Source organism: Hyperolius riggenbachi, chromosome 7 (assembly GCF_040937935.1).
Source record: "Hyperolius riggenbachi isolate aHypRig1 chromosome 7, aHypRig1.pri, whole genome shotgun sequence".
NCBI classification, from domain to species: domain Eukaryota; kingdom Metazoa; phylum Chordata; class Amphibia; order Anura; family Hyperoliidae; genus Hyperolius; species Hyperolius riggenbachi.
The window spans coordinates 290,853,041-290,879,709 of record NC_090652.1 but is presented as its reverse complement, the minus strand read 5'-3'; the positions used below and the strand labels follow the sequence as shown (position 1 = coordinate 290,879,709).

The 26,669-nt window shown below is 45.5% G+C and overlaps 1 protein-coding gene across 1 annotated transcript in view; it reads right to left on the bottom strand.

The window, feature by feature from the left end:
• The window catches only part of ZRANB3 (zinc finger RANBP2-type containing 3), a 413,220-nt gene that overhangs the window by 32,412 nt on the left and 354,139 nt on the right, over window positions 1-26,669 (bottom strand). The window contains exons 17-18 of the mRNA XM_068245929.1: window positions 18,668-18,810; window positions 12,641-12,784 (exon numbers count right to left, since the gene is read on the bottom strand). Of these exons, the coding sequence (XP_068102030.1) occupies window positions 12,641-12,784; window positions 18,668-18,810 (287 nt within the window). The remainder of the gene's footprint in view (window positions 1-12,640; window positions 12,785-18,667; window positions 18,811-26,669) is intronic.

Below are 26,669 nucleotides of genomic sequence, written 5' to 3'. Positions count from 1 at the left end.
GATTTTATTTTTTGTCAAAAGTTAGCGGAAAATGACACTTTGTGAAAAAACACAATTAAAATCAATTTCCGCTAACTTGTGACAAAAAATAAAATCTTCTATGAACTCGCCATACTACTAACGGAATACCTTGGGGTGTCTTCTTTCTAAAATGGGGTCATTTGTGGGGTTCCTATACTGCCCTGGCATTTTAGGGGCCCTAAACCGTGAGGAGTAGTCTTGAAACGAAATTTCTCAAAATGACCTGTGAAATCCTAAAGGTACTCATTGGACTTTGGGCCCTTTAGCGCAGTTAGGGTGCAAAAAAGTGCCACACATGTGGTATCGCCATACTCGGGAGAAGTAGTAAAATGTGTTTTGGGGTGTATTTTTACACATACCCATGCTGGGTGGGAGAAATACCTCTGTAAATGGACAATTGTGTGTAAAAAAATCAAAAGATTGTCATTTACAGAGGTATTTCTCCCACCCAGCATGGGTATGTGTAAAAAATACACCCCAAAACACATTATACTACTTCTCCCGAGTACGGCGATACCACATGTGTGGCACTTTTTTGCACCCTAACTGCACTAAGGGGCCCAAAGTCCAATGAGTACCTTTAGGATTTCACAGGTCATTTTTGTTTCAAGACTACTCCTCGCGGTTTAGGGCCCCTAAAATGCCAGGGCAGTATAGGAACCCCACTAATGACCCCATTTTAGAAAGAAGACACCCCAAGGTATTCCGTTAGGAGTATGGTGAGTTCATAGAAGTTTTTATTTTTTTGTCACAAGTTAGCGGACATTGATTTTAATAGTTTTTTTCACAAAGTGTCATTTTCCGCTAACTTGTGACAAAAAATAAAATCTTCTATGAACTCACCATACTCCGTACGGAATACCTTTGGGTGTCTTCTTTCTAGAATGGGGTCATTTGTGGGGTTCCTATACTGCCCTGGCATTTTAGGGGCCCTAAACCGTGAGGAGTAGTCTTGAAACCAAATGTCGCAAAATGACCTGTGAAATCCTAAAGGTACTCATTGGACTTTGGGCCCCTTAGCGTACTTAGGGTGTAAAAAAGTGCCACACATGTGGTACCGCCGTACTCAGGAGAAGTAGTATAATGCGTTTTGGGGTGTATTTTTACACATACCCATGCTAAGTGGGAGAAATATCTCTGTAAATGACAATTGTTTGATTTTTTTACACACAATTGTCCATTTACATAGAAATTTATCCCACCCAGCATGGGTATGTGTAAAATACACCCCAAAACACATTATACTACTTTTCCTGAGTACGGCGGTACCACATGTGTGACACTTTTTTGCAGCCTAGGTGCGCTAAGGGGCCCAACGTCCTATTCACAGATCATTTTGAAGCATTTGTTTTCTAGACTACTCCTCGCGGTTTAGGGGCCCTAAAATGCCAGGGCAGTATAGGAACCCCACAAGTGACCCCATTTTAGAAAGAAGACACCCCAAGGTATTCTGTTAGGTGTATGGCGAGTTCATAGAAGATTTTATTTTTTGTCACAAGTTAGTGAAAAATGACACTTTGTGAAAAAAAACCAATAAAAATTAATTTCCGCTAACTTTTGACAAAAAATAAAATCTTCTATGAACTCGTCATACACCTAACAGAATACCTTGGGGTGTCTTTTTTTCTAAAATGGGGTCACTTGTGGGGTTCCTATACCGCCCTGGCATTTTACAGGCCCAAAACCGTGAGTAGTCTGGAAACCAAATGTCTCAAAATGACTGTTCAGGGGTATAAGCATCTGCAAATTTTGATGACAGGTGGTCTATGAGGGGGCGAATTTTGTGGAACCGGTCATAAGCAGGGTGGCCTTTTAGATGACAGGTTGTATTGGGCCTGATCTGATGGATAGGAGTGCTAGGGGGGTGACAGGAGGTGATTGATGGGTGTCTCAGGGGGTGGTTAGAGGGGAAAATAGATGCAATCAATGCACTGGGGAGGTGATCGGAAGGGGGTCTGAGGGGGATCTGAGGGTTTGGCCGAGTGATCAGGAGCCCACACGGGGCAAATTGGGGCCTGATCTGATGGGTAGGTGTGCTAGGGGGTGACAGGAGGTGATTGATGGGTGTCTCAAGGTGTGATTAGAGGGGGGAATAGATGCAAGCAATGCACTGGCGAGGTGATCAGGGCTGGGGTCTGAGGGCATTCTGAGGGTGTGGGCGGGTGATTGAGTGCCCTAGGGGCAGATAGGGGTCTAATCTGATAGGTAGCAGTGACAGGGGGTGATTGATGGGTAATTAGTGGGTGTTTAGGGTAGAGAATAGATGGAAACACTGCGCTTGGGTGGTGATCTGATGTCGGATCTGCGGGCGATCTATTGGTGTGGGTGGGTGATCAGTTTGCCCGCAAGGGGCAGGTTAGGGGCTGATTGATGGGTGGCAGTGACAGCGGGTGATTGATGGGTGGCAGTGACAGGGGGTGATTGATGGGTGGCAGTGACAGGGGGTGATTGATGGGTGATAGGTGATTGGCAGGTGATTGACAGGTGATCAGTGGGTTATTACAGGGAAGGACAGATGTAAATATTGCACTGGCGAATTGATAAGGGGGGGTCTGAGGGCAATCTGAGCGTGTAGGCGGGTGATTGGGTGCCCGCAAGGGGCAGATTAGGGTCTGATCTGATGGGTAACAGTGACAGGTGGTGATAGGGGGTGATTGATGGGTAATTAGTGGGTGTTTAGAGGAGAGAATAGATGTAAACGCTGCGCTTGGGTGGTGATCTGATGTCGGATCTGCGGGCGATCTATTTGTGTGGGTGGGTGATCAGATTGCCCGCAAGGGGCAGGTTAGGGGCTGATTGTTGGGTGGCAGTGACAGGGGGTGATTGATGGGTGATAGGTGATTGGCAGGTGATTGACAGGTGATCAGTGGGTTATTACAGGGAAGGACAGATGTAATTAATGCACTGGCGAATTGATAAGGAAGGGGGGGTCTGAGGGCAATCTGAGCGTGTGGGCGGGAGATTGGGTGCCCGCAAGGGGCAGATTAGGGTCTGATCTGATAGGTAACAGTGACAGGTGGTGATAGGGGGTGATTGATGGGTGATTGATGGGTAATTAGTGGGTGTTTAGAGAAGATAACAGATGTAAACGATACATTTGGGAGGTAATCTGACGGCGGGTTTGCGGGCGATCTAATGGTGTGGGTGGGTGATCAGATTGCCCGCAAGGGGCAGGTTAGGGGCTGATTGATGGGTGGCAGTGACAGGGGGTGATTGATGGGTGATAGGTGATTGGCAGGTGATTGACAGGTGATCAGTGGGTTATTACAGGGAAGAACAGATGTAATTAATGCACTGGTGAATTGATAAGGGGGGGTCAGAGGGCAATCTGAGCGTGTGGGCGGGTGATTGGGTGCCCGCAAGGGGCAGATTAGGGTCTGATCTGATAGGTAAAAGTGACAGGTGGTGATAGGGGGTGATTGATGGGTGATTGATGGGTAATTAGTGGGTGTTTAGAGGAGAGAATAGATGTAAACAATGGATTTGGGAGGTGATCTGATGTCGGATCTGCGGGCGATCTATTGGTGTGGGGGGGTGATCAGATTGCCCGCAAGGGGCAGGTTAGGGGCTGATTGATGGGTGGCAGTGACAGGGGGTGATTGATGGGTGATTGACAGGCGATTGACAGGTGATTGACAGGTGATCAGGGGGGATAGATGCATACAGTACATGGGGGGGGGGGGGGTCTAGGGGTCTGGGGAGAATCTGAGGGGTGGGGGGGGTGATCAGGAGGGAGCAGTGGGCAGGGGGGGGGGATAAAAAAAAAATAGCGTTGACAGATAGTGACAGGGAGTGATTGATGGGTGATTAGGGGGGTGATTGGGTGCAAACAGGGGTCTGGGGGGTGGGCAGGGGGGGGGTCTGATGGGTGCTGTGGGCGATCTGGGGCAGGGGGGGTAAAAAATCAGTGTGCTTGGTGCAGACTAGGGTGGCTGCAGCCTGCCCTGGTGGTCCCTCGGACACTGGGACCACCAGGGCAGGAGGCAGCCTGTATAATACACTTTGTAAACATTACAAAGTGTATTATACACTTTGGTATGCGGCGATCGTCGGGTTAACATCCCGCCGGCGCTTCCGTATGGCCGGCGGGATGTTGCGGCGGGTGAGCGGCGCCAGGCGGAGGCGGAGGATCGCGTCACGGATGACGCGATCGCTCCGCCCATGCCCCTACAAGGACCGCCGCCATTTGTCAATATGGCGGTCCTTGCGGGGTGCACTTCCCGGCCGCCAATTGTACATACGGCGGTCGGGAAGTGGTTAATTGATTTTGGCGGCTGATCGATCAAGAGACAGATATCTCTCTCTGGTCGGAGAGAAATCTGTTAGTCGCCATAAACTGCAGAACGAAATCCGATCAATTTCAGCATTAAATCTTTTGGAAATTGGCCTAGTGATGCCGCCGTGCAGTAATACTTTACTTGTCCGCTGCCGTCTCCTCACTCTTGTTCCTCATTCGCGGCCCATTTGGTGGCCACACCCGATCGAGCCCTTGCGACCGAGATTTTACCAGCATTCTTGATCAATCCCAGGTAGAAATCGATTACAAGATTGAACGGAAATCCGTGTTGTGGCACAGATTCTCTTCCAATTCCATAAAATTATCAAATCGGATCAAGTAATGTATGGGTATCTTAACCCTATAGCGATCCTCACTGCGATCTAGCACAGTGATGGTCACAAACGTTTACTGCCTAATAACAGACTAATGTAATGAACTACTTCTCAGGTTTTGCTGACCGTGTTTGCTTGTGAATTTTCGCAAAAGTAATTTTCGCATCAAAAATGCTTTTTTTTCGATTTTAAGAAAAGATTTGCGAAATTACATTGTATTTCTCAATATGGAAATGTTTTAAATCATATCCATGTTATTATTAACACGAAAAATCACAAACTTATTACAAAATGATTTTCAATGCCATTTTCGCCTGAAAATCGAATTTTAAGTTACTTTCGCAAAAATGAATGCAAAAAGAATATCGGCATTTTCGCTCATCACAGTTTGCCGGATCCCTAAACCAGGGTCGTAGCCCCAGCCGTATTTACATAGGTGACCCTGCAGGCTTGTGCTGATCACGATTGCAAATCTGGCACAGAGGATCGGCCGGAACCGCGATGACGCCGATCCACTGAAGCAGAAAAGCGAGCCAGCGGTGTCATCTGCCCGCTGGTGCAGCCTGGCAGAGGGGTAGGAATCTCAAGAGTCGCTGAACAAAAATAGAAACGCATTGGCATCCGAGCGGTTCAGCTATATGTATCTCTCAGCTGTGTACTTGGCTATTTGCCCGGTGTTCTTCTTTAAAAAGGAAAAAAAAAAAAAGTTGGGCACCAGCTGCGATTTGTCCGTTCCTGATTATGGAAGTTTCCCGGTGTGTGATGTGTCTAGACGCAGCTGCTCCCCAGGCAGCGAATTCGCGGAACAAGTGGGTGAAATATTTTGCAGACGGCGGTGGAATCAGAAGCGCTCTCTCCTTTCATTACGGCGTCTGTGTCAGGATATTAGACTTGGAATTTCACAGCTCCTGTAGGTCAGACCTCGGACTGACCGATTGTTATTAACATCGAGAGCAAAGTTCATTACACGGAGGACTGAACAATTAAGGCAATCCACACGTCCTCGCCGCTGCTGCTCACTACGCACCATGGCAACACTAAATAGACTTTAAGTTTACTTATTTCCCAAGATATAAACATGACCGGCTCAAACTCCACTTCATCCGCCGACTTTGTTTTCTTTCTAAAACTAATAATGGCAGCCAAAGTACTAACTAACTTTCTTATGAGCAGTGGTGGAGACCTCACCAACACTTTAACCTCTTTCTTAACCCCTTCAGGACAGACCAATCTGGCCCCCCCTAAAGGGAACTTTAACTGAGAGATATATGGATGTTTCCTTTTAAACAATACCAGTTGCTTGTCAGTCCTGCTGAGCTCTTTAGCTGTAGTAGTGGCTGAATCACACACCTGAAACAAGCATGCAACTAATCCAGTCTGACATCAGTCAGAGCACCTGATCTGCACGCTTGTTGAGGGGCTGTGGCTAAAAGTATTAGAGACACAGGATCAGCAGGAGAGTCAGGCAACTGATATTATTTTTTAAAGGAAACCTTCATATCCTTCTCAGTTTAGGTTCCTTTTAAGGTCTCTAGTGCTTAACCCTACCCCCTTCACCCCACACACCCTTTTACTATATAATTCCTGATTATCTAGTGGTACCCCCTTCACTAAACATTCCCCTGGTGGTCTAGTGGCCCCCACCTTCCCTCCCCCTCACAGAGATCGGCAGCAAGAATTGAGGCTGGGGAAGTATTGCTCACCTTCCTCCTCTCTCCAGCGTTCAGTAGCCAGCCCTGTACTGACACAAGTGTGGAGTACAGGTCACAAGTGTGGAGTACAGGTCCCGGCTTGATGATGTCATCAAGCCAGGATCAGTACTCCAGTCAGGACAGAGCTAGATACCTAAGGGGATGTTCAGGAGCTGCGATTGTCGGAGGAACACGGAAGGTGAGTGAAGTTTGTTTACATTGTGATCACCGGAGATCATAGTTATCAAGGGCCGATCGGCGGGGCTTCTGATTAATGCCAGGAGATTAAGCTGTTAATTGCTAGCTTACTCTCCTGTCTCGTGCTCACGCAATCACGGCAGGAATACACAGACCACGTACTGCGAAATCTACATTGTGTCTGAGGCTTACAGCCACAAGCCTGATGTAGATTTCAACTACGATGGTCCTCAAAGGGTTAAAAAGTGTAGCAGGGTCGAAGTTTGGGTACAAAATCTCATATAGTGATGGGCTCACGAGTAGTTACCTACTCGAATTTGTGATTCAATTGAGGCTTAATTGCCTCAGCTGTGTGCATGGGAGACGGGGGGGTATTTTAGGGGTTAACTACCCAGAATTCCGTTGACTTCTAAGCGCCCCAAACGCCTTGCACACTGCCTATGGGACGCGTTGGAAGACTCAATACAGCACACTTCCTCCTTCAGGCCGCATGCAAGACGTTTGGGACGCATAGAAGCCGACTGAATTCTGGGTAATTAACCCCCCGTCTCCCATGCACACAGCTGAGGCAATTAAGACTCATTTGAATCACAAAAATGCGAGTAGCTTCCCTCGCTTTCCTACAGTCCACCTTCAAGCACGAACACTCCAAAGATTACTGACAAGGCAATCTGATCGGGGCTGTGCTCCTCTCCCTGCACCAGCTGCACCAGGCCATGCCTGCACAGTAAGCCAGAGCCACTGGCGTATGAGCAGCTCCACGTTACTGCGCAGGCTTGCCCGTACCAGTGGAGAAGCACAGCCCCGATCAGCTGCAGAGTCCGTGAGAGACAAAGGGGGATCAGTGGACAGGGAGGGAAGCCTCTTTATTTATCGATTTTCAACCATTATAGCTTTAATGTAAACAGTACTATTATACAACCAACCACATTTTATTTGTCTATCTCTCCTGTTTATTAAAACTGTGCCTGATACATGTTGAACACAAATGAACTGACTCTATACTTTACTCACTGCTGTCTCTCTCTTCTTCTCCTGCAATGTTTATTTTACAAATGCTCTATAGTCCTGCCTTTGAATTCCCTTTGGACCTCTTTCTTAAGTCTTCTGCACATGCTATATGGTTGTTTTTAGCCGAGGCAGTCGTTCTGGGCTGTCTCTGACAATCTACAATGTATAGTGACCCCTGATCCCCCTTGATGTGACAGTGAATTCAATGGTTTCCTAAGGTTCGTCCCCCAGAAAACATTGCAATCAAACCACAATGAAAGTGGGAGAGTACGAGGGTTTGTGGTTGTCCACTTGGAAAACAGGGTTTCTCTGCACGTGCTTGCTTCGTTCTTGGCTCTATGTTTTCACAGTAGGGTGGAAAATACAGTCAAATCAAAGTATGAAAAGTAGACATGCCTGTAAAAATGTGAAGGATAGAATTTTCAGCATTTTCCGACCTCCCCTTATATAATGCCCACTAGACGTTCTACCGGCTTGTAAATCACGTTACAGCTAAATTCTTTTTCTTCACAGGCCATGGCTGTTTAAGTAGAACGAATGCCTAAAATAAACCTCAATGATCAGTTTACCTTCTTGTCTCCATCAGACTGTCAATCAGAGTCTTCTGGAAGGCCGGCGCTCTGGTGCTGCTGCTAATCATTTCCAGCAGGAACTATCAATCACTCTCTTTGGACCAATGTCAATCATTCTCACCGGGGACTGCCAATCAGTCTGCTCTGCCCATACACGATTGTTCGGCAGAAAGATATAATGAGTGAAAGACAAGCTGAAACTCAACAGGTCTTAGGATTGGTGCACACCTAGAGTGCTTCTGAGCGCTTTTCAAAATGCTAGTGCTTTGAAAAGCACTTGGCTAATGTATGTGATCACACCAGAGCGATGTGATTTTTAGAGAAACGCAAACGTGGTTCCTGCAACATTTCTGAGGCAATTTAACCTCAATGTTAGGTATAGGATGTGAAAAATCGGTCTAAAAAACGTTAGAACACAGCGATTTTCCAAGCGATTTTTTTTTTTTTACAGAAGCTGTACACTTCCAGCTCTACTGTACGAAAAATACAAAATTGCTACACAAAAATGCTCCAAAAATCGCTAGGCATAACTAGAAAATTGCTAGGCACATGCCTAGAATCGCTTAGAAAAATCACTTCTAAAAACGCTGAGTGTTTGCGATTACACTAGTGGTTTTATGTGTGCACCAGCCCTTAAAGAGGATTCTTCAGAGAGTACTTTGTATCACGTAGAGAAAGGATGTCCCGCTACTCTGTATGGTCAGTTTAACCACTTGCCGACCGCACGCTTATACCGTGCGTCGGCAAAGTGGCAGCTGCAGCTGCAGGCTGATTAATCAGGAAGCAGCCGCTCGCGCGAGCGGCTGCTTCCTGTCAAATCACGGCGGGGGTTCCGTGAATAGCCTGCGGGCCGCCGATGGCGGCTCGCAGGCTAAATGTAAACACAAGCGGAAATAATCCGCTTTGTTTACATTGTACGGCGCTGCTGCGCAGCAGCGCCGTAAGGCAGATCGGCGATCCCCGGCCAATCAGCGGCCGGGGATCGCCGCCATGTGACAGGGGACGTCCTGTCACTGGCTGCACAGGACGGATAGCGTCCTGTGCAGCCCGGATCTCCAGGGAAGGGAGGTAGGAGAGGGAGGGGGAGAATGTCGCCGCGGAGGGGGGCTTTGAGGTGCCCCCCCCGCAACATGCCTGCACGCAGACGCGATCAGACCCCCCCTGCACATCATCCCCATAGGGGGGAAAAAAGGGGGGCGATCTGATCGCTCTGCGTGCACCCTGATCTGTGCTGGGGGCTGCAGAGCCCACCCAGCACAGATCCCATCAAACAGCGCTGGTCCTTAAGGAGGGGTAAAGGGTGGGTCATCAAGTGGCTAAAGAGACTCTGTAACAAAAATGTCATCCTTTTTTCTACTATCCTACAAGTTCCAAATCCTATTCTAATGTGCTCTGTCTTACTGCAGCACTTTCTACTATCACCATCTCTGCAATAAATCAAATTATCTCTCTCCTGTCGGATTTGTCGCTCTGTGTCTGGAAGGCTGCCAACTCTTCAGTGTTGTTGATCTGTTATGCACGCCCCCCTCCGGGCCCCCTCTATGCACACTCCCGTGTGTGTTATTTAGATTAGGCAGCCTCTCTGCTCTCTTGTCAGTGAGAGAAGAGAGCTGCCTGCCTTTTACAAGCTGGATAAATCATCCTCTGAGCTGGTTGGGCTGTCACATACTGAGGAATTACAGACACAGAGCTGTCTGCAGGAAGAAACAATCAGCATGTCACTCTTCAGTGGATGAGAGCTGCAGGGGGAGGAAGATAAACACACAAATGATCTCTTGAGATTCAAAAGGAAGGCTGTATACAGCCTGCTTGTGTATGGATGTATTTTCTATGTGTGGACATACTGTACATCAACCTACTTCCGGTTTTGGTGGCCATTTTGTTCGTTTATAAACAAACTTTTTAAAACAGTTTTTGACTACTTTTAATGCGGCGGGGAGCGGTGAAATTGTGACACAGGGGAATAGGAGATGTCCCCTAACGCACTGGTATGTTTGCTTTTGTGCGATTTTAACAATACAGATTCTTTTTAAAGACCAATCTTTATTATGGCACACAGGAAAAAAACTCACACGTATCGGAGCGTTCATGGCTCCTTAGTCATGACTAAAGCCATGTGAGCTTTTTTGCTTTGTGTTCAAAGATGTCCCAATAAATATTGGACTTTTAAAGGGAAGGTCCAAGCAAAATAAAAAAAATGTGTTTCACTTACCTGGGGCTTCTACCAGCCCCATGCAGCCACCACTGTGTCTGCATTGCACCACTAACGCGTAAAAATGTATGTGTTAATATTCCTGTACTAGCGGGAATGCGTAAAAATGTACACAATGCGGCCCGCCGACCTCCGAGGTCGGCAAGCTGCCAGCGGGGGACTGGAGCAGCAGTGAGTGACTACGAGGGCACAGGATGGCTGCATGGGGCTGGTAGAAGCCCCAGGTAAGTGAAACTTTTATTTATTTTGCTTGGACCTTCCCTTTAACCCACCACACGGTGTAGCTAGACATCCTCTCTCTACATATTGCCTGGCATATCGATTCCGTGCTCCTGGATGGATGGTCGTATATATGGTGGCTAAAGTGGCCCTTTTCCTTGTTTCGTACTTTGTGTAACACACATCTTATTGAAGCCGCTTGCTCCACAACTACACACTAGGGGCGATGAAAGAGATGCTATTAATTTTGAGTTCATGCAAAGGTTATTGGATGACTAATTGGCATTATTCTAAGCTATATTTGCATTAAATTTACATCAACTCAGAATTATTAAAATCTTTTAGACCATCCCTCCTACAGACCAAATGCTAATTCCTAGGATGTGCCGGACTGAGCCAATCACTTCTGAGTTAAAGACCGGCTGAGGTTTCCTAGAGAAAAATTGTGCTTCTCGGTACACTGTGGAAAGTTTATCAATAAGCAACCAATTACAATTCTGTTGTTAGTAATACTCTATTACAAAGGCGACTTAAAGAGAGAATTAAACAAAGTCTGAAGCCATGAAAAAATAACTGTTTTTACTGCCTATTTATCTTCATCAATAAGATCATAGTTGAAACGCTGCATCCCCGCATCAGAACGATGTATTTATACCCCCCAAATCCCGAGGCAAAATTCCACGACTTTCCACGCCGTGGATTTTGCTGCCCAGGGGAGGCAGAGCTTTGCACTGTAGCTCTGCCTCTACTGGAGTCAATCTCCGCCTCTCCCTGCTCTTCTCAGTGGAAGAAGACTGAAAGGGGCGGGGAGAGGCGGAGCTCCGCAGAGATTGATTGTATAAGATGCAGAGCTACTGCGCAAAGCTCTGCCTCTACTAGGAAGCGATCCCCAAATTCTGCCCCGGGGATTTGGGGGGTATAAAGACATTGTTTTGCTGTAGGAATACAGCGTTTCAGCTATGATCTTATTGATGAAGATAGATGACCAGTAATCAGACTCTCTTTAATTCTAATACATACATTTGACGTCCTCTATCTCCCCCTCTTACTTCTATCGTCAACAAATCCAATGAACATAAGAAAGGAAGGGTATAGAAAGTGGAAAGAGAAAGAGGGAAAAGGATACAATTGTATGAAAGGACAGACAGAGAATAAGGAGAAAGAATGAAATGTATAGAAAAGTAAGGTAAAGAGAGGAGAGGGGAGAATGAAAGGTAAGGTAAGGCAAGGAGAAGACAGAACATGGAATCAGAGGGGAGAATGAAAGGAAAGGTAGAGGACAGAAGATGGCTAGCGGGAGAATGAAAGGTAAGGTAAGGTAAGCTAAGGTAAGGAGAGCACAGAAGATGGAGTCAGAGGAAGAATAAAGGGAATGGTAAGGGAGAGGGCACAAGATGGAATCAGAGAAAAGAAAAGTAAGCAGAGGACAGAAGATGTAATCAGAGGAATAATCAAGGGAGGACAGAAGATGGAATCGGAGGGAGAATGAAGGGAGGACAGAAGATGGAATTGGAGGGAGAATGGAGGACAGAAGATGGAATCAGAGGGAGAATGAAGGAATGATAAAGTAAGGAGAAGACAGAAGGTGGAACCAGAGGGAAGAGTGAAAGGTAAGGTAAGGTAAGGAGAAGACAGAAGGTGGAAGCAGAGGGAAGAGTGAAAGGTAAGGTAAGGAGAAGACAGAAGGTGGAAGCAGAGGGAAGAGTGAAAGGTAAGGTAAGGTAAAGAGAAGACAGAAGGTGAAATCAGAGGAGAGGAAAGTGAGAGGATGGTATTGGAAACGAAAGAGAAAAGAAAGAATGGGAAAAAGAAAGGGAAGGAAAAGGGAACTGAATTAAAAAGGCAAGACAAGGGAAGAAAGAGAGGAAAGGAATTGGAGATAGAAAGAAAGATGGAGATGGAAAGAAGTATAGAAGAAAGAAGGACAAGGAAGAACAGAGGAAGTCATAGAAAACAGAAGGAACGTGAGAGAGGAAAATGTGGAGGCAAAAAATTAGAAAGTTATTTAAGCCTTTAAAACATTAAAAATAAAGCAGTCAGTGTGGTAATAGAAGTGCTGCACAGGTTCAGTTTATCACGGCAACTGTCAGCACGGTAGCACTTACCGGGTGGGGGGTCCCGCAGCTGTACCCACAGACACCTTGCCTTTGACTGACGAGGTACATTCCCTGCTGACAAGCCGCACGCTCCCCCCGCTGCTCTGAACTTTCCTTAATGAGGCAGCTGCAACATCTTCTTTGGTCAGGTACCTGGGAGGAAAACACGATCAAACAAACTACATACATGTGCCTGACACTCCATTAGACAGAGGGATGCGCTGCGTGCCGCCCGCTATTTGCACTTTATCATGGAGCCATTATCAGGCTCCGGTTCGGTTTTGCACTTTGTATTAAAATATTGATTTTTGCAGTACAGGAACCCACTTCGTTTGTAAATTAGGTTTGTAAAAGGCAATCTTAAATTTTTAACTAGGAAGAGAAGAGGGAAAAACCAGGGAGCTGATTCCTAATTGGAACCCAAACCGCTATCAGGCATGGACATTAGAGGCTTGCCGCTCGGAGGCGCGATACGTCATTCGGCGCATTACGCAGCGGGAAAATCAGCCGGCCGCCCTCACGCTGCGTTCAAGTACTGCAGCGATGCCGTCCGGTCCCTGCCGCGCATACCTAGGCGGAATGAATTGGTTGTTTCATTTGCTTTCCTAACAGGAGGAATGTAAACAAAAACAAACAATATGATAATTGTTTTATATGGCAGCCTCTTTCCTGGAACAGACCGATAGTCTTTAGTTATATTCATAGGTCTAGCTTCCTGATTCTCAGGTGGGTGGGGGAGGAAAAGGAAGGAGGGAGTTAGCAATAAGACAAGACAAGACAAATAACATTTATATTGCGCTTTTCTCCTTGCGGACTCAAAGCGCCAGAGCAGAGCAGCAGCCACTAGGGCGCGCTCTATTGGCAGTAGCAGTGTAAGGGAGACTTGCCAAAGGTTGCCTACTGAATAGGTGCTGGCTTACTGAACAGGCAGAGCCGAGATTCTAACCCTGGTCTCCTGTGTCAGAGGCAGAGCCCTTAACCATTACACCATCAGCCAACTGCAATAAGTCACCACCCTTACATCAAAGCTCATAAATAAAACAAAACCCCACCTTTGTGGTGAAACAAAAAATCATGTCGCCGTCAGTTATATGGACTTTAAAGGACAGCCGAGGTGACATGTGACCTGATGAGATAGACATGGGTATGTACAGTGCCAAGCACACAAATAACTAGGCTGCATTCCTTTTTTTCTTCCTCTGCCTGAAAGAGTTAAACATCAGGTATGCAAGTGACAGTTTCTGTCCGGGTCGGGACTGGGTCAGACTATAGCATAACCCTCACTGATAAGTAATTACAGCAATAAAATACTTTCCTGTCAGTAAATGGCTTCTGAGAGCAGGAAAGAGATAAAAGGGACAATAATTCATAGATTTGAGCTCTAGTATATTTCAATGAAGGTGTCATTGAGCAGAGACAATGAAATTGTAAAAAGTAAATTTAAAGTGAACCAGCGACGACATATGTTAAAGATTTTTACTTACCCGGGGCTTCCTCCAACCCCATAAGTACGGATGCATCCCTAACCGTCCTCCTGAGTGCCTACGTTTAGCCGCAATCAGTTCCCGGCATTCGCCTGAGTTGGGCTCAGTTTGACTCGGTGACATCAACCGGGGTTTTCTGCGCTTGTGCAGAAGTTCCGCGCATGCGCAGAAGGCCCCTAGCTGACGTCACTGAGCCAAATACCCGAACGAATTGCAGCGTAACGGGGGGCACTCGGGAGGACGGCGAGGGACACATCCATACTTATGGAGCTGGAGGAAGCACCAGGTAAGTAAAAAATGTAATATCCGTAGTCTCTGTTACACGGTAAATATAAAATGAAACTGATGGATATAGAAAAAAAGTCATTTTTATGTGAAGGAGGATAGATACAATTTTTCTCTTTTTTTTTTTCGCCTCGTATGTCCTTTAAAGCAAACCTGAAACAAAAATACACTTATAAATAAACTTATACATTTTCATGTTGAAATACAGTAGAATAAGAGTTAAAAAAATCTTCAGTTCTTATTTATGCAAAAGAGCTTCCCTGAGCGCTTTGACCAACTGGGTCATATACAGCCCTGTTTTCTGAGGCTTAGTGCACACATAACATAATGTGAAAGGCTGCTGTTTATGTCATGTTTTATGTTAATCTTGTGTGCGTTTATTTGTGGTTGCATTTTTTAGCGCAGATGCGTTTTTCAAGAGTTTTGCGTGCGTTTTCATGCGTTTGCGGTTCGCACATGTCAAACGCATATGCGTTTTGTATGCGTTTTTATATTTACATTTATGCAAATCACTAAAAAGACAACAGGAAGCGAAAATACATCAGAAATTTTTATTTAAAAAAAGAAACCTGCATTAAAAAAAAGCATTAAAAACGCATACAAAAAACGCAATACACTGCGTTTCCATTGACTTTCATTATGTGCATTTTTGATGCGTTCATGCATAATATGCAAAAAAAAAACCTAGCGATTTTAAAAATGCCAAAGTACGAACGCAAACCCATGCGGTTTTTTATGCTCTCCATTGAGTAACATTGATCCATAAAACGCAGCGTTTTACGCAACGCTAGTGTTTCTGCTATGTGTGCACTTAGCCTGGAGCACTTCCACAGCCAAGAAATAGTGAGAGACGGCTTGAAATAAGCTTCTACTGCAGGAAAGTTCAAAGGGTCATTATTTCTGCTTTGTTTTATAGCTTAAAAAGACAGGGTGTGGATTCTAAACAGCAAACATGACAGAATGATGAAATGTAAAAAAAAAAAAAAGCTATATAACTGAAAATAAAAATAAGAGACTCTTTTCTTTGCTACTAATGTTCTATTTGTTATCCATACTACATATACAATTCATTATATCATAAGGTTTTTTTTTCGCATCAGGTTTGCTTTAAAGCAATACTGCAGAGACATGAAGAAAATGAGTTAGATACTCATCTATGGAGAGGAAAGGCTCTGGATCACATAGAGCAGTGATGGCTAACCTTGGCACTCCAGCTGTGGTGGAACTACAAGTCCCATGAGGCATTGCAATACTCTGACAGCTCTAAGCATAAGGAGGCAGAGGCATGATGGCATTTGTAGTTTTGTTACAACTGGAGTGCCAAGGTTAGCCATCACTGAAATAGAGCCTTCTCCGTTTATTTTCTCTCCCCTCGTTCCACCACTGAGCCTCAGTGCAGTCCTTCGACCAATTTGGTCAAATACCCATTTAGGCCCTCCTTGAGCAGCCTTCGGAAGTACTTGGGCCCCCCGAATACTACCAAGGATGAGCAGATCCGTACTGCACATGCGCAAGTCCAGGCGTGCGCATGCACAGTACGAATGCTTCTGAGGTCCACAGAGGAGTCCTAAAGACGAGGAAATTCAACAGGGAACAGCGGTGGAACTGAGGGATGGAGAAGACCGGGAAGACTCTGTTGGGATCCAAAACCCTCCCTTTACATAAGTCATGGAGACCCGACGCTGGAAGCGAGGATTAGGGGAGTTAAAGCGGACCCAAACCAAACATTTTTTTAAATTAAAAATATTTAGTTGCACCACTCTGACACATACAAAGATAAATAAACACTCCTTCAAGCCTATGAGCATTTCAGTGCATGCTTTTCACCCTTCTCTTTTCATAGCTAGGGTTATACTGGGGGCAGCCATTAGCAATTCCTCCATTGCCGGACACCATCTACTCCACCAGTTTGCCAGAAAAATCCCGGCAATTTGAAAGGAAGGGAGGGGTTCCTCCAATAAATGTAAAATATTTTATATTTGTCATCATGCAGCTGAAAAAAGGCTGATATTTATTATTATAATTTAGAAAATAGATTTTATTTCTGAAATCTTGTATTTTTAATTTGGGTCCACTTTAACCATTCCCTTTTACCCCGCTAGCAACTCTGCAGGGAGGAAGGGAAAATATGTTAGGACTGAGGCCCCTGGTCCGCAGCTGTTCGGCCAGTCCTGGCGTGGAGCCTTACCAGTCTTATATATGGCTCGTTGCACCTATTTGTCCCACTGGGTCAAAGAGCTCTTTGGGACTACTCATGTTGCTAAGTAGTTCTGAGGACAGATGTATTCCTTCTGCATATGCTGGACAGGACTTGCGCATGTGCAGTAAGGATGCGCTCGTCCTCAGCACTACTTGGGAACACGAGTAACAATAACAATTACATTTCTATAGCGCTTTTCTCCCATAGGACTCAAAGCGCTTATGCTCTCTCAGATTCAGTAGTTGGTAGTAGGATGAAGTATTAACACAACAAAAAAGTAGTTCCGAAACGCTCTTCAATTCAGCAAGACAAGTAGCCACACTGGAGGATAGTGCTGGAACAATGGGCTGGACGGGGGACTGGGCTATTCAGTATCATATTTTCTATGTTTAGTTTAATGGCTTCATTTCACGACTTCTTTCTGAACAGCGGCGTGGCAAATCTGCCTTTCTGATTGAAAAAAACAAACAGAAGTAATGACCCTGTGAACTTTTCAGTACTAAAACCTTACCAGAAGCCTTATTTCAAGTTTCCCAGCTGCTTCTATCTACTTTTCAGGAAACCAGACTGTATTCCAACAAGCTGTTCAAAAAGCTCATTTACAAAGATAACTTTAGTTTTTCTTTCAACTCTTCCTGCACTGCAAAACAGAAAGGGACCTTTAGACAATGTCTTAGTAGGGCTTTTACTATATGTACGTATGTTCATCTCATATTACTTCAGGTACACTTTAACCTCCCTGGCGGTAAGCTTGACGCAGTGACGGGCTAGCCGCCGCAGGGGATCACATGGCCCCGGGAGGATGTTTTTTTTTTTTTTTAAATAAAAATGGTTGTATTTGGTTAAGCTAGAACTTCGCTAGCTAACCATGTGGTCCAAGTCCCTCCAGACCCCACCGATCGCCCCGATCTCTGCCCTTATACATACCCCCAGGGATCCCGCAATGGCGCAGCCTCCCAATCAGCACCCGGCTTCGCTATGGGGAAGATCGGAACTGCGCATGACGTTGATGACGTCATGACCGATCGCCGCCATAGCAACAAATGAAGCTAATTGGGAAGCTGCGGCTCTCACAGGATCGCGGATGGGTAAATATAGCCGGCGGCGAATCAGAGGGGGGGGATTGGGGTTCAGAGAGGTGCTGGGGGACTTGGGCCACATAGTTAGCTAGCCTAGTGCAAGCTAACATAAAAAAAACACCTTTAATTAAAAAAATCCCTCCCGCGGACGGAGCCACTGCATCCGCGTACCGCCAGGGAGGTTAAAACAAACCTGAAGTGAAAGTAAGATGATGATATGGACAATTATATATAAAGTTCTAAATTAAAAGATATACAGGGTGGAGCCCTAGATCACCAGTGGAGTCATATGGTGGAGGGATGGAAAAACACTACACACCAAAGAACTGTATGGGGAAGGAAGGGTAACTAGACACCAGGGAACTGTATATGCAAGGAAGTAGGGCACTAGACACCAGGGAACTATAGGCGAGAGAGGGAGGCCACTAGACACCAGGGAACTGTGTAGGGGATGGGAAGACTGCCACTAGACATTATGGAACTGTGTAGGGGAGGGAGGGGAAGCCATTAGACACCAGGGAGGTGGCCACTAGACATTGAGGTTGGCCCGCGACTTGGTCCCAGTGTTCCGTTTTGGCCCCTTCTGTATTTGAGTTTGACAGCCCAGCTTTAAGCTGACAAACAGATGGTCTCCTGGAAAAAGTGAAGGCTGGTTGTGACAATCAGAGCTGACTCTACCTCTTGAAAACCACAACAAAAGACTAATGTGGAGATACGACTGGAAGTACAAAAACAGCTCCTGTAGAGGGATACAGACTCAGGGAAGATTAGAGATGTCCTTACATACACGGACGAATAATCTCTCTTTGCCAGCATACAAAATGTGAGTGAAAACCACTTTCCAGCCAGCCTCGTCACTTGTGCTGCCGCAACTGACTTAATCCTGTCCACACAATGAGGTTAATTTGTGCCTCTGTGGTTTCTTGCTGATTTGAGAAGCTGTGAAGAGCGCTCGCCGATGCCTGACAGGAGCGAGGAACCTTCGTACCTCTTAGTGCTGCTGTGTGCCGCCTGCTGCTTGGAGAGGTCTCCCGCGGCCAGGGCCGGGCTGCTGAAGATCAGGCCACTCTTCCGGATTATCCGCTGCTTCATGGCTGTCAGGCTGTTCCATTCTCTGACAAACCTCAGAATCTGGGGCAGGAAGGTGAGAAGAGACAGGGCAGGGAATTAGCGCTCACACAGCCCAGATGTTCAGAGACATGCAGGAATCAGCTCAGTCCTTGGAAGAAGCAGCTGGCAGCTAAAGGTGTCTATACATAATACTCGTAAGGATGGAAGTGCCCCAAGTGTAAAAATATATATAAACTTTTAATAGTTATAATAAGAATGGGAGGTAATCTCTTACCTCTCCTGACAACAAAAAAATCCCACCAGTCGTACTGGAAAAGTAATTATTTAACACACAAAATGGGCAACGCGTTTCACTGGAACTAGCCCACTTCCTCGGGTTTTAATAATACTTTTCTAGTACTACTGGTGTTTTTGTTGTCAGGAAAGGCAAGAGATTACCTCTCATTCTTATTTTAACTATTAGAAGTTTTTATATATATTTTTACACTCCCATCTTACGAGCATCCAGAGAAACCTTCTTTGGAGGTACCGGTAATAGTTTATTTCCCCTAAAAACTACTAACCCAGGAGAGCGACCATCCAGCAGTTGGCAGGACCTGGAAAGCAAGCGGAGATGGTTAATTTCCCGCTGGCTTATACGGTGGTTGCAGGGATCTGCAACTCACTCTTGAGTATAGCTGTATATACTTACAACTTCCCATTTATTAACAATACTGCACCACTCCTGGTCTATCTGTTTACCTAGGTATACTAGAGTACAAGGTCACTACAAGGAACAAGGAAATTTAAAGAGACTCTGAAGCGAGAATAAATCTCGCTTCAGAGCTCATAGTTAGCAGGGGCATGTGTGCCCCTGCTAAACCGCCGCTATCCCGCGGCTAAACAGGGGTTCCTTCACCCCCAAACCCACCCCCGCAAACCTTGGTCGTACATTTAGTCGTTCCTGGAGGCAGGGCTAACGGCTGCAGCCCTGCCTCCAGTCGCGTCTATCAGCGGCGCATCGCCACCTCTACCCCGCCCCTCTCAGTGAAGACTGAGAGGGGCGGGGGAGAGGCGGAGATACGTGCTGACAGACGCGCGTGGGGCAGGGCTGCGGCGGTTAGCCCTGCCCCAACCAGGAAGAGGGGATGCGCTGCACGGAGGGGGATTTGGGGGTGAAGGGACCCCCGTTTAGCGGCGCGATAGCGGCGGTTTAGCAGGGGCACACATGCCCCTGCTATCTATGAGGTCTGAAGCGAGATTTATTCTCGCTTCAGACTCTATTTAAAGCTATAGGGTTGCTATACACCAGCAGTCCTGGATGCGGGCCTGGCTTACAGGGGCGAAAATAGATAATTTGCATATTCAGTAGTGGTGCATTGTGGGTAACCACAAATGTTCACTTATAGCTGAATTATTGCAAATTTCCTTCTGTTTTATGAAGGCAAATCACACTAAGTATTGCTTTTTGGCAGGAGGGTTTCTTGGTCTCTTTTATCCCCCTATACATTCCTAGTGGTTTGGGTCACCCTGAGCGGCTTGGTTACTCTGTTGTACATCACCAAAACCTTCCTATAACTCTATACATAAGCCTGGTGGAGGAAAAACCGTTATTCCCAAAGAACTGCGGCTAAACATGCATGCTTATACAGGTTCCCATACACATAAGACATAACAACAAAAGCTGTTTATGTAGTACCTTCAATGACTTAGGCTAGGGGCCCACTGGGAGCAGTGCTGAAGTGCAAGCACTTTGCGCACAAAAGAGAAAAGGGAAACCAAGAGACTACAATGGTGTAGTAGATTTGACACAAGAAGAACGCGGTTTTAGTGAGTAAATGAATACTCACAAACAAGGGTTACCACTCAGGCAACCACTAATAAGGCAGATGGGGAGATTAAACCTGACCCCACTCAGGGTAATAAGTCGCTCTCTGTAGACAGGAAAAAAAGGGGATAACACCCCTTCACCAAAGGTGGACTAGATTACTAAAAGTTTGAACAGAGGTGCCAACAAAACTTGCTAAAAAAAAAACAATTAAAAAAGGGAGGTAGATGCGGACTTCCATCCCCAAAAGTAAATACGATTGTGTTGATTGTGGTCAACAACTCACTTTATTTGAATACTACACAATGCAAAGCGTTTTGCAGGTGCAATCCTGCTTCATCAGGCAAACATCGGAGCAACTATACTCTATGTGCTTGCACTTTGCACACAGTGTTGGCTGCAATTTGGGGCACGATTTATGTAGGTGTGAATAAAGTTTTAGTGACATGCCGGGTCTCTCGGTGTACTGGAGCACAATCACTCCAAAAATGCTGCAGGCAGAGCGATTGTGATTCTTGTACAGGTAGTCCTTAAAGTGAACCTCCAGACTAAAAATCGACTCAGCAGCACTGAAAAGGCCTGGTGTTTCTTTAACAGTTTCACAGCATCAGAACTTTGTTTCTCTTATACAAGCCTCACTTTTAGCTGCACAGAAGAAAACTGCCCGGGCTTTTTTCCCCTGATGCTGTGCAAAGCATGATGGGATTTCTGATGTTGTTGTTCTCGTTCTGCTGTTTTGGTGCAATTTTTTTTTTTTTACATTTTGAATTTGACATTTGAAGCCTAGCGTGTGCAGCTGGGAGGGGTAATCAGGACAGAGGATAGTTGGAACTGTGTCTCCTGCTCCTTGTCACCTCCTTTCAGCCAAAAAGATGGCTGCCCCCATGACAAAGATGGCAGCCCCCATGAATCACAAACATTTGCCTGTTCTTTTAAAACAGGGTCGGTAAGAGATTATATTACCTATCTACTCTAATTAACATAACTAATGTAACTTAATGAAAGTATGTTTGTTTAGGCTGAAGTTCCACTTTAAAGTGGAGCTGAACTCTTGCACAGGTCAGAAGGAAAACATAGAGAAATGCACCCTGTATGCTTTTAGGTAGTTTATCCTGTCTAATCTCCCCTTATCTGTGACTAATCACAACTGTAATTTGATCTCTCAGCTACCTGCCTCGACAGAGCAGCTAATTTGTAACCACAGGATGTTAACCCTATGTCGGCTTCCACGAAAGCAGGAAGTAGACACACTGCAGATTGATTGCAGGATTTGTATCAGCTGTAACAAAAAAATCTTTTTTTCTTTAAAGGTTAATATGCTCTTGCTTATCTTTTCAAGCAGAGGGGAAGATCAGGTCCACTTTAAACCTACTACCACAAAAAAAAAAGCAGAACAGCATTAAACAGCACTTGCTGCTGCTGCAGAGAGAAAGTTCTGAGCTCAGGTCTGCTTTGAGCAGCATGCAGCAAATTTGAAGTTTAGTTGGCTTGCAGTTTTCCAAAAACTGCATGTTCTACGATGTGGCGTTTGGAAATCCGTAACTACAATACATCCACAGTATGAACACGATGCGCTTGTGTATTGTGGCTGAGGTGTGTCCGCAGCAAGGCAAGGTTTGTGTCCGCAGCAAGGTTTGTGTCCGCAGCAAGGTTTGTGTCCGCAGCAAGGTTTGTGTCCGCAGCAAGGTTTGTGTCCGCAGCATGGTTTGTGTACGCAGCAAGGTTTATGTCCGCAGCAAGGTTTGTGTCCGCAGCAAGGTTTGTGTCCGCAGCAAGGTTTGTGTCCGCAGCAAGGTTTGTGTCCGCAGCAAGGTTTGTGTCCGCAGCAACGTTTGTGTCCGCAGCAACGTTTGTGTCCGCAGCAACGTTTGTGTTCGCAGCAACGTTTGCAAGGTTTGTGTCCGCAGCAAGGTTTGTGTCCGCAGCAAGGTTTGTGTACACAGCAAGGTTTGTGTCCGCAGCAAGGTTTGTGTCCGCAGCAAGGTTTGTGTACACAGCAAGGTTTGTGTCCGCAGCAAGGTTTGTGTCCGCAGCAAGGTTTGTGTACGTAGCAAGGTTTGTGTACGCCGGCCCCTTACGCAATACACTCTCACAGCGGATGCACGGGGGATTTTGAACACGCTTCCAAAACATATTATTTTCAGTGACAATTGATAAGCGCACAATTAAGACATGACCCGGGGCTGCATCTCAGGCTTCCAACGCCTAATTGGGTGGCCTCCTCAGCTGCAGAGGACAGGCGAGTCAGACAGAGGGCAGCAGTGAGCCGTTCTGCCATCGCATTACTGTCAGAATAGACACCTCAGTCACAGCACTTCATCAAACTTAAGGGAGAAAAACATCATTAGTATAGATTTATATAGCACGGATATTTTCACAACACTTCACAGACCATATCGGGTAGTCCCTCTCGCTGTCTGTCCCTGAGAGGAGCTCACAATCTAATCCCCGCCACAGTCACAGTGTAACGTCCCCTTCTGCCTACTCCTACATTCATCTACAGTATATACCTGGAAAACAACGGGCCTGATGCACAAACAGCCAGTAATATTGCTGCGCATAGGCAGCACACAGCAATATTACCGTTAAAGGACATCCCAGGTGAAAATAAACTGATGAGAAAAACAATTGAATCCATCGTCGTCCTCCTAAAAATTACTTTTTAAGATACAGTTTTATTTTATATTTTAATCGAGTTTTTAAGTTTTTACTGTTCCATTGTCTCTGCTCAATGATACCTTCACTGAAGTATGCCAGAGCTCAAATCTATGAATTATTGACCGTTTTTATCTCTTTCCTGCACTCAGAAGCTATTTGTTGACAGTAAAGTGTTTTATGGCTGTAATTACTTATCAGTGAGGGTTAAGCTATAATCTGACCCAGTCTGACCTGGTCCCAACACGGGCAGAAACTGTCACTCGCATAACTGATGTTTAACTCTTTCAGGCATAGAGAGAGAAAATGGAACCCAGCCCAGTTATTTGTGTGCTTGGCACTGTACATACACGTCTATCTCATCAAGTCACCTTGATTGTCCTTTAAAGGATACAGGAGGTGACGTGACACAATGAGATAGACATGGGTATGTACAGTGCCAAGCACACAAATAACTATGCTGTGTTCCTTTTTTTCTTTCTCTGCCTGAAAGAGTTAAAAATCAGGTAGGCAAGTGACAGTTTCTGTCCTGGGCCCATATGCAATTCACTTTTTCTCAGGAGAAAAAGTGAATTGCATATGGCCCCGGGTCATGACTGGGTAGGACTAAAGCGTAACCCTCACTGATAAGAAATTACAGTCATAAAACACTTTCCAAGCATAAAATGGCTTCTGAGAACAGAAAAGAGATTAAAAGTGTCAATAGTTCATAAATTTTAGCTATAGCATGCTTCATTTAATTTGTCATTGCGCAGAGACAACGAAACAGTAAAAACTTAAGAAGTATATTTAAATATAAATTAAAACTGTGGGATATCTAAATAGTCATTTTTAGTAGGAGGAGGATAGATACAATGATGTCATAACTTTATTTTCACCTCCTGTTTCCTTTAGCAATGGCAGTACCAACATGGGTGGGTACCTCAAGTGTTGCTATGGAAACACACATTACACAGATACTGTAATAGGTATTACCATAACCTGTGTTACTTGTACCACAGACAGTGTTCTCCCCAGATTTTTTTTCCAGCTGGACGGCATGAAAAAGTAGCCGGTTGCGACGAGATGAGAGAATGCAGGGCCGGTGCTTCTGTGCGCAACTCTGCTTACTGCATAGGAGGAGGTTATCTGATAACAGCCGGGTGCTCACCAAAACTAGCCGGGTGGAGCATCCGGCTAAAAGAGCCTGGAGAGAACACTGACCACAGGTAGCTCTAATTGCACATCATGTGATGCTGCTGCCTGCCACTGGGCCCCAGCCCCAGCATCATCTAGAGTACCCCAGGAACATGCATTTCTTTATAAATGCCTTTCAATTAGTCCTTTAGGCAGGATTCACAGAAACTGCAAACATTATTTACAGAAATTTTGCACATAAAAAACATCTGCATTTTTTCAAAGTAGTTAATGATACCAAATGAGAAATTACAGCTGGGAAGTCCTCACTAGACAGATTTTAATATATACCGTAAATAAAGCACCTACAATTAATTGTGCACAAAAGCAAATATGATAACTGTATGGGTAATAAAAAGTAGTAAAACACATTCTTATCGAATGTTATGTCAGAGTTTTATCCCACTTTAAGTACCACAGGAGAATGTAAATCATGTGTTGAGAACCAAGGTTCTAAAGGGCACAAAAAAAACCCTATCCAGGGAAAACTACCCAACTATTTTACTTTGAAAATACCACGACTCATATAAACAAGATCCTGCCACGTATCGCTATTTCTGCAACACCAATGTACAGTATAAGGAGGTTTTTAAAAGGTACCGAGGTGTGAGACCTATGGAAGCTGCCATATTTATTTCCTTTTAAAGGCCCTACTGACCTGGCAGTCCTTCTGATCATTCTGGTCAGTAGGGCCTAAATCATACACCTGAAACAAGCATGCAGCTAATCTTGTCAGATTTGTCCTAGACATCTGATCTGCATGCTTGTCCCCGGGGCTATGGCTTAACCTCTGGAGGACCACAGTGTTAAACCTCCCAAAAGACCAGGCCATTTTTAGTAAAATAGGCCACTGCAGCTTTAAGGCCAAGCTGCAGGGCCACACAACACGACACACACAAGTGATTTCCCCCCCCCCCCCCTTTTCTCCCCACCAATAGAGCTCTCTGTTGGTGGGATCTGATCGCTCCCCAGATTTTTGTTTATTTTTATAAAAATATTTGTTTTTTATTTTGTAATACATTTGTGGGTTTTTTTAACCTCTTGAGGACCGCAGTGCTAAACCCCGCTAGTGGCCAGGCCATTTTTAGTAAAATAGGCCACTGCAGCTTTAAGGCCAAGCCGCAGGGCCGCACAACACAGCACACAAGTGATTCCTCCCCCAACAGAGCTCTCTGTTGGTGGGGTCTGATCGCTCCCCCCATGTTTATTTATTTTTTAATAAATATTATTGTTATGTTTTTTACTTAAAAAACACTGTGTCTTTAAATGTCTTCCCTCCCTCCCTCCCCACAGCCAGCCAATTACGGCGATCGGCTGTCATAGGCTTCTGCCTATGACAGCCGATCGCTCTCTTGTCCCCCCAGGGGGACAGCCGTGTGACACGGCTGTCCCCAGTACAGCGCTGCTGCCGATCGCAGCGCTGTACATGTAAATAGACGGCGCCCAAAAGAAATAGCCGCTCGGAGACTGAAGGCGGGGCATTAGCTGGCCCCGGGACTTTAGATCGCAGCGCTGTACATGATAATTAGACGCCGTCTAACAGTCTCTGGGCTGCGATCGGAGTGGAGCCTACCAAGCCAAGATGCGCTCAATCTCCTGCAAAAACAAGCCCCTGGACTTTACGCCCATCGTCGTGACGCAGTCAGCAATAGGTTGATGAATGAAACAAGCATGCAGCTAATCTTGTCAGAAACACCTGACCTGCACGATTGTTCAGGGACTATGGTTAAAAGTATTAGAGGCAGAAGATCAGCAGGACAGCCAGGCAATTTGCATTGTTTAAAACGAAATAAACATGTCAGCTTCCATATTCCTTTTTTAGTGATGTCTAGGAGAACTCATGCAGAAGCATGTGATTTGCTGTGATCACATCCTGCTTTAGCACATGATCATGACCAGCAAATCGGAGACTTACATAACGATCACCTGACCCAACTGATCCCATATTCTCCATGAATTCCCCTACACATGACCAGCAGTATTCTTCCCACTTTATGTGAGTTTAAAGAGTAACTGTTAGGCATAAAATACAAAATCAATTCTCTATTGCAGGCTGTTTCATGGGTAAAAAGGATGCTAACCAGGCAATTCAAAAGTTTAAAATCAATCTTACTTTTTTCAAATACGGTAGGTTTTCTCTCCCCAAGTACCCAGGCTCTAACTTCATACACAGACGCAAAAGAGAAGTGACATGGCATGCTTAATCAGCCTAACTGGCTGAAGCCTCTGTCACTCACCTCTCTCCTTTCTGATTGGCCGCCTGGTCTTCTCTTCACTGTGG